Source organism: Curcuma longa, chromosome 3 (genome assembly GCF_044706935.1).
Source record: "Curcuma longa cultivar G26 ecotype Majalengka, Jawa Barat chromosome 3, ITB_CL_G26_1.1, whole genome shotgun sequence".
NCBI classification, from domain to species: Eukaryota; Viridiplantae; Streptophyta; class Magnoliopsida; order Zingiberales; family Zingiberaceae; genus Curcuma; species Curcuma longa.
Window position 1 is genome coordinate 3800764 of NC_133863.1, and position 12755 is coordinate 3813518.

A 12755-nucleotide genomic window follows, 5' to 3' on the forward strand; every position below is an offset into this window, starting at 1 on the left:
CGTTCACCGGCGAGGTCGGGATCAGAAATTGGTTGGACAAGGACGCGATTGGACAGTTAATGGAAAGAGTCTAAAGGTCGTTTACGTGGCTTTCATCACTTATTGAATTCCTGAAAATTTTAATGGCAGATTCCCGAACAAAACTAATACAAACGGGGCTGTTTGAGTGCTGTTTTCGTGAACAAAACTAATACAACGGGATAATTTAATATATTGTTTTCATAAACTTAGAATTGAAGGAGCTCACTAAGCTGCCACTCGTAGGCATCAAGGTGTATATGGGTATGTCCATGCTAACTTGTTGGGCTGATAGCTAGACTTTCTAAATATTTTTTATGTTATTTTTCCGCCTTGTAACTTAATTGTGGTATTAACTGATGTGGACTTATGTTTTAAAATATTGTCGACTATTTGTAGTCATAGGATCAGTCAGAGATCAACTTTTGGAACTCCATTCGGTGACACAATTAAGTGATCAATTCAACTAAAAGAGATTTCCTAAATGGCTTTATATCATTGGTGCAACTCCCAGACCAAAGTACTCTTGAGGTTATGGTCTAACTAAGGAAAATTTTTCTATCTATATTCTATTTGTTGAGCATATATTTAATCGACTGATTTTAAGATTTTAAAGAATATAATATTTATGTTCAAGTGTGGATCGATTTAAACATTACTATAATCGATTAATTGTGTTTTTAATTGATTGGAAGTCTTTTTTTTAAGTGTTCAATCGATTAAAATGTATTATCAAAGTCATTGGAGGTATTACATATACAACAGCGGAGCCAGCGCGAGCAATTTACCCGGGCTGAACCCAAGCTGTGAGTCACGAACACCGATTTTGATATTGTTACCCGGGCTAATCTTCCTTTTTTTTCTTTTCTACCCCAGTAAATCGGAGTTTATTTCCTTTGCAGCTTCGTTGAGCCCCCGAGCTACAGCCCGGGTAGGCTTGAATGTGGTTCCGCCAGTGTACATATAGTTGAAGTTGGATATATAAGCTCATTTGGAGATGTTTGAATGATAGTGGCAAAAAAAAAAAAATCGAATCCATTATGCTTTTAAGTGCAAGGGTTGACGTCGAGTGTGGGATTAGAGTCCATTGAGAATTTAAGAGGGGAGAATAACCAAGTAGGGAGATAAATGAAAGAAGATATATTTATTCTTTATTTGAAGCTTCATGTCATATCCTAGATTTTGTAACTTTGCAATAGATCTGTATATATTAAATTGAGCATGTTTAACTTTTGTTGTTCTATTCAAAAAACCTTATCTCTTTGAAAAAATAAATAAATAAAAAAATATAGATCGGAATGGACAGATAAGAAGAATAGATAAATATTAACACTTGTCGAAACTAACAACCGTTCCTAGTTATTCTTCTGTCCAAAATCAAAAGAAAACAAATTAATTGAACTTATCCTTTTTTTATTTATATATATTTAAATAAACTACTTGCACTTGTATCATCTTTTTGTATATTATATTTTTCATTCCGCTGACCAAAAGGTGGCTACACCTCTGTGTGGACCCACGTAATGCTTGACAGGTAATCCCACGCCCGCCCTCTCCAATCACGACGAAGCCCGAGTTCATTCCAAAGCCATGCAATCTAATCAACCTCCTCCTCCTCGTTCCTCAATGCATCGTCGTCTCTTTATTTTCCCGCCCAACTCGGCCATTTTATTTTTCCCGTTTCCGGTTTCCCCTCGCCATTTCCCCCCTTCTTTTTCTCTTTTTGTTTTTCTTTTATCTCCAGCAGTGAAATATAACACCCCGACAAGGAGAGTGAACGCCATTCCAAATCGGCGAACCCCCTTCTCTCCCTGACCTCCTCTTCTGCCCCGTCTATGCCCTAGATCGAGCTTCCTCGGAGTTCTCGATGCCGGATCTTGGCAACCTCCTCCTCCCCTCTGTTGCCGCGCCAACGGTGGTCGTCCAGCACGGAGATCCGTCGTGTTCGTCCTCGTCCTTCCGCCACGAAACCCTAGATGGGAACTCCGATCTGGACCGCAAGTGGAGCGGTCACCTCCGGTTGGCGATATCAAAGCGCGGCTCCTGCGCGGAGCTCAAGAGGGACCAAAGCGCGAAGATTGCCGACGGGAAGTCGTCACTGGAGGATCACGTGCGGGAGTGGAAGGAGAAGAGGATCGCCTCTGGGCTTCCAGAACGGGAGTGCATCTTCCCTTTTCTCACTAATGCTCCAAGAATGGTGAATTTCCTTTTTTTTGTGTTCCTAAGAACGGTGAATCTCCGTTAGATTAATTGATTAGCGTACCGTTGTCTTGATTTTCTTTCTATTGTAATCGCCAATTTGTGTTGGAATTACTGTTCATTGAATGTTTGGGTTGGACTTACTGTTTATTGAATGTTTGGGTTGGACCAGAGTTAGAAGTCTACTTTCTGTTTCTTTTGGAATCATAGAAAGCCATCAACATGCATTTAGTTATGAAAGAAAAAAATTTATGGATTCTTGAGTAATTTCACATTTTTATGCAAGTGAGAAAGGAACATGAGGAAATTATCATCCAAGCACAAGTAGGGGTCAGACTGAAAAAAGTACTTTTTATTTTCTCCAAGATAAGAGGCTTTTATTTTGGGTGATTGTCTGTTTCCTTTGTTTTCATCTTTTTTCTTCCTCCATTGCATTTATTATTTGTGATACCAAAATTTCTAAAATCCAGTGTTTTAGGATTATATGAAATGTGATTATATGACACTAATTTATGTTATGATTGAACCAAAGAAAATGGTGCATTTTAAAAATCCCTCTTTTCTTGTACTCATGCTTAGTTACTTCCTCATCTGAGAGTGATTGGGTGATTGAACACGGGGAGGTTAACACAACAATGTTCCAAGCTCCACCAACTGCTCTTTTAAGTACGAACTACCAAGTGCCTTTTATTTTAGGACTATATTATTCTCAAATACGATTTCGAGGATTGCTATTCTGTATCAAGAAAGTCTTTTCTTCTGTACCAACATAATTATAGGTCCTTGATGCATCCTAAGTATTCATTTAACTTACCTGCTTTCTGCCGGTTCTGAATAGGTAGTCACATAATTATAGGTCCTTGATGCATCCTAAGTATTCATTTAACCTACCTGCTTTCTGCCGGTTCTGAATAGGTAGTCACATAATTATAGGTCCTTGATGCATCCTAAGTATTCATTTAACCTACCTGCTTTCTGCCGGTTCTGAATAGGTAGTCACATAATTATAGGTCCTTGATGCATCCTAAGTATTCATTTAACCTACCTGCTTTCTGCCGGTTCTGAATAGGTAGTCATCTGGGAAAGTAGAAAATAACTGAAATTATTAGCTTGCACTATTACATTATTGATACCATTTAACCAGTTTTCAGCAATGATAATATGATTTCATTAGCAGGTTGTTCATATAATAATCATAACAAAATAATTCTAAAACATTATATACCTGACTATGGTTTTTCAGAGCAACTAGATTGCCTTCTATCTGCATCTGGATTTCTGATTACTTTGTTTCTTGGCATATAGCACACTTATGCATGGGAGCTTTTACAGGTTGATTGTCGGATGTGTAATAGGCCTATCTTTCCTGGAGATGAAATACGCTGCACAGTAGTTGGTTGTCGAGAAGGTTATCATTTAACATGCGTTAAGCAGATGATTGGACCCACATGCAAACCTTTCAAGTGCCCTCAACATGTATGATTGAAAAGTGCTACTAAATATACTTCTTTTGATTGTGCAATTCAAAGCTTAAATAATCATTTATTTATAGATGTTTCTATATGCATTGCTCTTATCTGATCGCGTGTTATACTTCAATTCACTAATTGGTTGTTGTATTTTTTCCAATCTCACTGCTGTTTGTACTTTTAAATTTGAATATTTTTCTTTGTTTATCTATATTTTCTTAATTTTATTCTTTTGAATCTTTTGTTCCTTGGGATATGATATAAGTTCATTTTAGATCACTTTATTCATGGATAGTCAACAGTATCATCCAATTTTAATGTGTATATATTTGATACTCTTTACTCTCCTCATCAATCCTTACCAGGTTAAATGGGTCTTAATCTAGTTTTCTGCAACTTTAGAAGAGGAATGGAGTAGAGATGGTTAAGTCACACTATTTATAGCAGGTTAGTTGGGAAAGAAGGGGAAATGTGAATGATGGAGAAAACTACGTGATTATGATTGTATCTTACAGAATATGCTAAGCTTTATAACTTTCACAAATTTTCTTTCACTTTGTTGCACTATAAATGTGAAAGGGTAAGTAATAGTGATTTATCTCCTGATGTATATTATCATCATGATGAGAGAGGATTGAATATGTTATTTGTGACTAAGAAATGATCTTAGGGTGCTATTTTTCAAACATGCTTCTTATTTATCAGAGTCTTGTCTTTGTATTGGCAGACATGCCACAGTTAAAAAAGTGCTAGGAATAGAGTTAGCACAGTTATCGTGCTCAAAAATATAGATGAAGAGGTATTGAATATAACATCTTGGCAATATAATATTTTACTGAATTCCTCTGGAACAAGTAGATGGATTAGCTCTAAATGTGTTTACGACTGAAAAAACTTCTGTTATAGGCCATTTTGGTTAATTTTTCTTCAATGCTTTCATTGTTTTTATCCTGTATGTTCTGGTTATATTTTTCTTTCATAAGATTAAAATCTTATGATATATGAAATTAAACAAATAGCTGTCCATGATGTTGCTGATTAACTATTGTTTTTATGCTCCTTTTAGGTACTGAACATATATACCTAAATAAATTCTTAAATTGGTGACTTTCAGATATGGATTATTTGCATGCTTGATAATGAAATACTTTGCAACAATTATCTTTTTAGTGGTTGTATGTGAAGTTTAATGATTTGCATAATGTATCTTGATAGTTACTGAGTGCTACTATGTGTAGTTTGTATCTTCTTATTACAGTCATGTGTCTTTAAGTCTCCGTTTTGATCTGGAAACAAATGATGTACTTTCTTATTATTGAAGGATCTATATCCACGTGTGCCATTAACACCTTTTCCCTCAGGGATGTTTCATTTGCAAACAGAAAGGGCACTGGCGTTGTGTTAGATGTGAAGTGGCAGCACATGCAAAATGTGCACCATGGCCAATGAATGTCATCTACTTGAAAAATCAACCAGGACGAGCTGTTTGTTGGAGGCATTCTTTTGATTGGCGTCTTGAGAAGGAGGTCAATCTCTTCTTTCCTGAGCAAAAAGATATGCTATTTTCTTGATCTCTTTCTGTATTTATGTTTTCTTCAGCATTTTTGTAGGTTCTAATGCAATTTTTTCTATAGATTTATACTTGTGAACTATGCGATGCTTGTTAAATAATCATATTTTAGCATCCCATTCACTTTTCATCTGCTATAGATATCTTCTTCATTGTAAGTTTGATGTTTCTATGTCCATTTAGTGGCCTATTTCTCTCACTTTGTACTACTAGTTTTATACAATTCTGTGCAAGATTACCATGCCCTATCATCTTATTCTTGCAGTTCCTGAACAAATCAAGACAATTTTCCTTGATGCAAAAAGATATTACTTTAATTTGATGGTTGCTTATCCAAAAAAATCTAGCTATTAGGGAAGAACCGAAATTGTATATTTATGGTTGAACATTGTCTGACTGGAAAAATTGTTCAAGGCATGATCTATGTATAAGAGAATGCAAGCCAAAAATGTATAGGCATTGCATGAATCAACTGTTCTTGAGATTAAACAAGGACACACAATAGAAAAAGAAAAGGAGGCCAGGATCATATTTGGCGGCCAAGCTAAAAATTTTGAATGTGGTTGGATCTTATGGTAAAGGTTTGATTGGATAATTAGTAACTTAAACTACTACGAAGGGGCTCAATTTGTAGATTTTGTAAAAGCCTGTCGAATAGTCGAAAAATGTTATTGAGTAGAATTTTTGGATGATACTTTTTTTTTTCCTGTTAATTTACCTTCGCTAATAGCTTATTATGCCGTGTGACTTATCCTCATAATTACTAGTTTTATTAAGTATTTTGTTTTTTTTTGCTCCCCCCCCCCCTTCTTTTTTCCCTTCTATTTTTGTAGACTAGCGCTTCGTTATTCTTAATCATGATTGATCAGGTTGGCTGACAGAATTCTTTTGAGTTGATAACAGCATGCAGATCCAACCAGTGATGTTAAGGTATTTTATCATTGGAGTGCTATCTGTTTCTTTATTACAATATTAGATTTCAAAACACGTTGGACTCTTCATCCTTGCTAAAATGCCTGAGAAATATATTGATATACAAGAAAGCAATATACACAATCTTTTATCCTTTGCCTTTTTTCCTGTAATTACATTGATTTGAAAAATTCTAACAGGAAGCCTTACTGCGCTTACCTCTTCCATATGCTGATGAAGAGTTTAAGATGGGCTCCATCCTGAAAGATGTTATGGACAAGACGGAGCCAGCTCCCTATGTACACATCAGACGGAGTATCCTCAACAAGACCTGGCCTAGCACTTAAAGAATTCAGTGGCTTCTTGTTATTTGTAGTACTGTTGGTGGTGTATTTTTTTTGACATGCATGCCTAAATTACCTATACAAATCTTTCTTAACAAAAATAGATATTTACTTAATCAAGAAGAAGCGAGATGGTTCTGAGACTGGTGGTGGATGCACGAATTGCAATCCTAACTCGACATGTCAGGAGAATTGTGAATGCAGGTAGTGCTGTCTCTTTCATGTGCTGGAAAATTAAGGATGAACATCAAATTAGTTTATTTCTTCTTAATTGATTCTTCTACTCTATCATGCCTTAGTCAAGGTAAGATTTGGTGAATGATAGACTTCAATCGCTGCATGTGATTTAAAGCATCATATTCTTCATGGTTCAGTTTGGTGGATGAAAGTAAATAAAGAAACTAACTTAGTCGATTGATGAACATTAAAGTCATAAATAACAATTAAAGGAAATATGCTAATGAAAGTGTTTTTTAATCTGTAATTTCATAAGTTGATGCCTTGCAGTCCTAGTTTAATACATTCGTTTTGTTCACTTTCCTTTCTTGGCTTCTCTGGATATCATGAATAAGGTATGATCTAAGAGATCAAGTCAAAATTAACATAAAGTCGATTGTTTTCTAATAGGGTCAAGTAAACAGGAGGATCTTCTAAATTTATATCATCAAGGGGCTTACCTAAAATGGTTTGGAATATTCTTCTAAAATATAATGGTTCCTCTAAAGTTGCATCATCAAAGTGTTTGTCTGAAATACCTTTAGAGGACTTTCCTCGGGTATACAAAGTTAAAGTATCACATTTTTAACACCTAAAATAGGGCAATTATCAAAATCAACTAGAATTTAGAATTTTAAATCAAATTGATTCATAATTTGCATTAGTTGGTGTTTGAATTCAACTCACTGTGAAGAGGATTTGTAGAAAATATATGCGGAAGTTTGGTTTGCCCATGGTCACACCGTCATAGAGCTGTGTCGTACAAGTTTTATTTAATCTTGCATCTGATATTGAGGATTTTTTTGTTTGCTTGTTTAGCACTTCTGTTACAACGTATATATTTCTTATTAGCAATTTTTCATGGATGCTAGTTGAACTGAAGCGTTACAACTATGTCTGTTGTGAGTGTATGATATTTTGTTTTTACAAGCCTCAAATACTAGTTCATGTTGATGTGATTCAAACAGGGGTCTTTCAATTAGTTGCTCCAAGGATTGCCACTGTTCTGATATGTGCAGAAATCGACCTTTTCGTAAAGAAAAAAAGACCAAAGTTGTTAAGGTAATTATGCTTCAAAAATGTGCAATGTGTGGTTGATGAATTGCATATGATGTTGATTCATGATGGTAATTTCCAAAAAGATTTTCTGTTTTCTTATTAAAATTCAGCTTCAAGCTCTAAAAGACCATGCAATGCCTAACTTCTTACATATCTGTGATTAAATGAAAATTATCAGTTTTTGCTCTCTGCTGCAGTGTAGTATTTGGACGCACCCTAAAAAAAGAATTGAACGTTTAATTGCACATAAGCAAAACAATTTAATGTTAGTGGGTTAGTTTTTCTATGTTACTTACAACTTCATATCTAATTATTTTTGAATCGATGAGTCATATTTGGGTATGTACAATATTTATCTATTTTCTCTTATTTCATTGTCTATTGCAGTCTATTGGTGTGACACTTGATTCTTCTGTATAATAAATAAACAAATAATAGTGATTAAAGTTGTTTGAATATTACTAACAATATAGCCTTGTATATTGTTCGACAATGGATTAAAATCCATGTAACTCACCTAATGGGGTGTTGCTGCTGCTGTTCTTTTCCAAAGTATTGTTAATTGTTATACTAGGTGTTAGCCAGTGAATTCTAAATTCAAAGGGAGGCTTACACAATACTTGTAAAGAATAGTGCTTTGGGTGCCTAAAACGATGACCTTAACTGGGACAGATAATAACATACTAATTTTATGGTAGGGGTGTCCTTTTTTTTTGGCAAGGACATCTCCATTCTAATTGTTGCACTACATTTGATTCAGTTGGCTCTGCTTTTTCCTCTTTCAGACAGAATATTGTGGATGGGGAGTTGTTGCATTAGAGGTTATGGAGAAGGGAGACTTCATCATAGAGTATATTGGAGAAGGTATATTGGAACTTTCTCTCCCAAATGTTTTTTTTAAGATTATTGTGACATGTGCAACATATCTTTTCTATAGAGCACATTCATCCGCGTTATGTGATTAACATGCCTTGTTTAAGCTTTATAATATTCTTAAAGTAATAGCATTGACAGAATTGATAAGTTTGATCCATAAGGATCCACATAAATAAGAAGAATTGACCCCTGTATTGGTTAGCGCTGCCAGAATATATCATTTTGACTGTTGATCTATACCAATATTATATCTGATTGGGCTTGTGTCTAGATAGTTTTGGTGGGTCCAATATATGAGTTGCCTTGTGCTCCCGACTGTACTATCCAAAATCAATGGAGCAGGAAGATTCTCTTTTGCAACTCATCCTTTTATTCCATTTGCTTAGTTATGTGGAGGAGATGTAACATGATAAAAAGAGAGGGGATGCACCTACAAGAACCCCAAAAATTGTATCTATCAATACCAAGTTGTAAGTCCTAGTCCAACTCATAAGCCTAAATTACTTGTTAGAATCAATAACTGGTCTGTACTTCATAGGCCTAAATTAATAGTTCAGCTATCTAAACATGTAAGCCTCTTTTATCCATCTACATGTCTCTGTATGCGACTAGACTAAGGAGTCGCAAGATTACTTGAACTGTTTCTTTTTTCTGTTGATATTTTGATCCTTTCTATCACATGTATGACATAATTCTTCATGGATTCTTTTGAATTACTAGTTCTATTGTAGTGGAAGTGCTAAATATGGGATAAAAAAGTGCTACAAGCCTAGAATATCCTAGTAGTCTAAGGAAGTGCTGCTAGCATGCATGTTCTTATTTAGACCATTGCTGGCACACTTGTGCTCAAGCCTAGAATATACTATAGTCTAAGACAAATGCTGCTAGCATGCATGTTCTTGTTTAGACCATTCCTGGCACACTTGTGCTCAGCCTTGTGAGAACATGAATTGTTAGAGAATTTCTTAAAGATTAATTATTCTAAAATTTCTTGGTCGAACTGATGTGTATGCCAGTAATTATGGAGGGCTCCATTTGTTGCTAGTGCACCTAAAATTTGTGATATGGATATTGGCATTGACAGCACATGCCCTAGGTTCATCATTGCTTGGGCTTATGGTTCACATACTGAAGGCTTTGTAAAGTACATCATTTAGTTCTAACTTCTAATAAGTTAAAATGAGTTGGGATTGTAGAAATTTTAGGGTGATTCAGAAGATGCAACAACATCAAATATCACAGGGTGAAGATACAACTTGTTAGGGTGACTTAGAAGATACTGATAATAAATCTTATTATTCTGAACATCTAACAGCAGTGTGATGTATAACTAGCTTCTTTAAGAATTTTATTAGTGGTAGTTGTGAGTGGAGGTTTTAGTCAATATGGGTTTCTATGGATAATTCCTATTAATTTGTTTGTATGAATTTTTGCAACTGTACTTCGCTTCTGATTGACTTGTGATGATATAGATACAATTTGTTCCAAGAGTGACGTTAAACACACTTGAATTATGTTACCTTCTGCACTGATTAAATAACAATTCATTACTTCATGTTGCGGTACTTACTTTGCTGTATGTTGATTCAGTTATTGATGATGCTTTATGTGAAAAAAGGCTGTGGGACATGAAACATCGAGGGGATCAGAACTTCTACATGTGTGAACTTCATAAAGATTTCACAATAGATGCAACTTTTAAAGGAAACACTTCTCGATTTCTAAACCACAGTTGTGATCCAAACTGCAAACTAGAGAAGTGGTAGGTATCCGCATGATTTTTTGAAACGATGCTAATCACAGCATACTTCATATAATGAGTTTTACAACTGTAAAATGGAAACATAATTCTGTGTTTCAGGCAAGTTGATGGGGAGACACGTGTAGGTGTCTTTGCTTCTCGCTCAATAGAAATTGGAGAGCCACTGACATATGATTACAGGTACATGTTAAATAGATTTTCAAAGATTTATTTTGTTTTTACTCAAAGAACCAAACGAATTTGGTGGAGAATTACTTTACTGAGGAAAAAGAGCAAAGGTAGCAGTACAGTTAGGGCAATAAGCTGGATATCGGTTATAAAAAATTTGAATGTAAATTTTGCTCAAAATCACTAAGGCATGATGCACCTTATTTTTCTCTGTTTACTCTGTGTTTTTGCACATTCATGAATAAAGGTACAAAATTCATGGAGACTAAAGGCCACAATATATCTATTTCTGAGGTTTTAGATATTTTCTGATTCTGATTTTGTTTGTTTGTTTGTTTCTTTTAGGTTTTACTCATTACCTTTGGTTCTTTATGTTGCTTGAGCTTCTCACCCTTGTGTTTTTTGGTTGAAATATTGAGAGGGTGAATCAAAGTTAATGAGAAGTCTTGCTTGTTCTTAGATTTGTGCACTTCGGACCCATGGTAAGATGTTATTGTGGAGCATCCAACTGCCAAGGATCTTTAGGAAGCAAGAAAAAGATAAGCCAGATTCCACTGTCCTGGGGTTGCAAAAGAAAGAGATCTATCATGGTTCTGCGCGACAAAAGATTCAGTTGAAGGAACAAAGTAATTTGTTATTTTATTTTCCCATGCGCTACAATTAACTCTCAATTGATTTTACCTCGAGCTATTGGGTTGAGATTCCTTTCTGCCAGTTACTTTTTTATACCTCTTGTCTGCTTGCAACCTCAGCTTTGCTGATGTTGTGGCGTTGTTGAATGACGTAAGATTCCTGTTCACGGCAAAAATTGTCTCGGGGTGGTTAAATGCCTCCGTCGTCTGGAAGATTTAATGATGTTCAGCCATTCAAATTGACAATTGAAAGTAATGAAGTTTAGCTTCATCCGTTGTCCAATGTTCCGCATATGAAATCCATTTTTGTGACTCTTATCAACTATTATTAAGATGTTCTGTGAAAGATCGGGTGCCATTAGGAGTGAATAAAAGTCGAAGTGTTTCGATCCAGAAAAGAATCTGTTTATTAAGGTGTTATTAAGGACTAAGCAGTCAATAGAGCTACGGGCTGCAGTTGAACTTGAACCGTAGGGATGACCCTTGCAATAAATATGATGTCTGCAATATGGATTAGATAGGTATAATTGTATCTTATTGTGAGTGGGAAAATAACAATGATAGATTGAAATAAGCTCCTTTAACACTCAAATTTTGAAGTTGTGCAAGTACCTTTAGTTTCCAATGAATCAAATAAAGTTGATTAGCACTTTTAACACACTCATGGATTCTAAATTATGATCTAACGCCATGTCACATATCTCCAGTGGCTCACAGGTGCAATCTCCTGATTTGCTAATAAGAATGGCAATGATGATATAACTTTATGCCCATTGCTATAGACAAAATGGATCACTAGAGTTTATCATGAAAATATGAAATGTTTTGATTCTAGCCATCATATCTTTTAGGCTCGTCATTTCAAAACTTATCTTTATCCGACTCTTCCACACCTGGATCATCATAATCTTCGATGCTGAGGATGAAAATGCGGACACGCTCAACCTTCATCTTCACACTCTCTTCCCCCACCTTATTTTTGTCTCTACCTTCCTCACCTCACCAAGGAATCGGAATCTTGGGGAAGTTGATGCCTGTTCCCTCGTATATAATTTTAGACCTTTTAAACCAGTTTTTTAGTTGAAAATAAGCGACGGAAGTTTTCCTTAAGAAAACTGAGGATATTTTCTTTCTCAGTTTGCGGACGTTGGCCGATCGGATAAAGCACAACTCTGTGCGTTCTCTGTCCATTCCGTATCAGCTTCTGTGTTGCAACAGAAGACAACATGCAGTCAGCATATGCCCATCAAAGCCATCAGTATACTGCCCACTGTCCCATAGGAATATTTTCAAATATAGCACTAAGTTGATTTAAATTAATAATTAATTTTAGTTTTGAGAGATGCAGAAGGATATATACAATTTTGTTTTTTTTATAATTAGCAAAATGCATTTTTATTGTTTTGAAAGAATAAATAATTTTTTTTTGTCCTACATGTGATGTTAGTCGGTACATTTCTCATTTCTCAGGGGTCTATATGGAAAATGATGAGAGAGAAAGCAGTTGTTAACTTTATATATTCGACGAAG

At 35.3% G+C, this 12755-nt stretch overlaps 1 protein-coding gene across 1 annotated transcript; it reads left to right on the forward strand.

Moving 5' to 3' along the window:
- Positions 1–1732: 1732 nt before the first annotated feature.
- On the forward strand, positions 1733–11433 carry LOC141824861 (histone-lysine N-methyltransferase ASHR3). The gene is made up of 11 exons (XM_074712192.1): positions 1733–2215; positions 3550–3693; positions 5048–5212; positions 6160–6186; positions 6369–6483; positions 6617–6716; positions 7697–7790; positions 8573–8651; positions 10254–10425; positions 10525–10605; positions 11054–11433. The coding sequence occupies exons 1-11, from the start codon at positions 1886–1888 to the stop codon at positions 11208–11210; spliced, it is 1464 nt and encodes a 487-aa protein (XP_074568293.1). The 5' UTR covers positions 1733–1885; the 3' UTR covers positions 11211–11433.
- The last annotated feature ends 1322 nt before the right edge of the window (positions 11434–12755 follow it).

Excerpts from the sequence above, each read along its gene's own strand:
- LOC141824861 (XM_074712192.1), top strand. The coding sequence starts at position 1,886 with ATGCCGGATCTTGGCAACCTCCTCCTCCCCTCTGTTGCCGCGCCAACG. Across the intron at positions 2,216-3,549 it reads TCACTAATGCTCCAAGAATG|GTTGATTGTCGGATGTGTAA; the intron begins GTGAATTTCCTT and ends GAGCTTTTACAG. Across the intron at positions 5,213-6,159 it reads ATTGGCGTCTTGAGAAGGAG|CATGCAGATCCAACCAGTGA; the intron begins GTCAATCTCTTC and ends AGTTGATAACAG.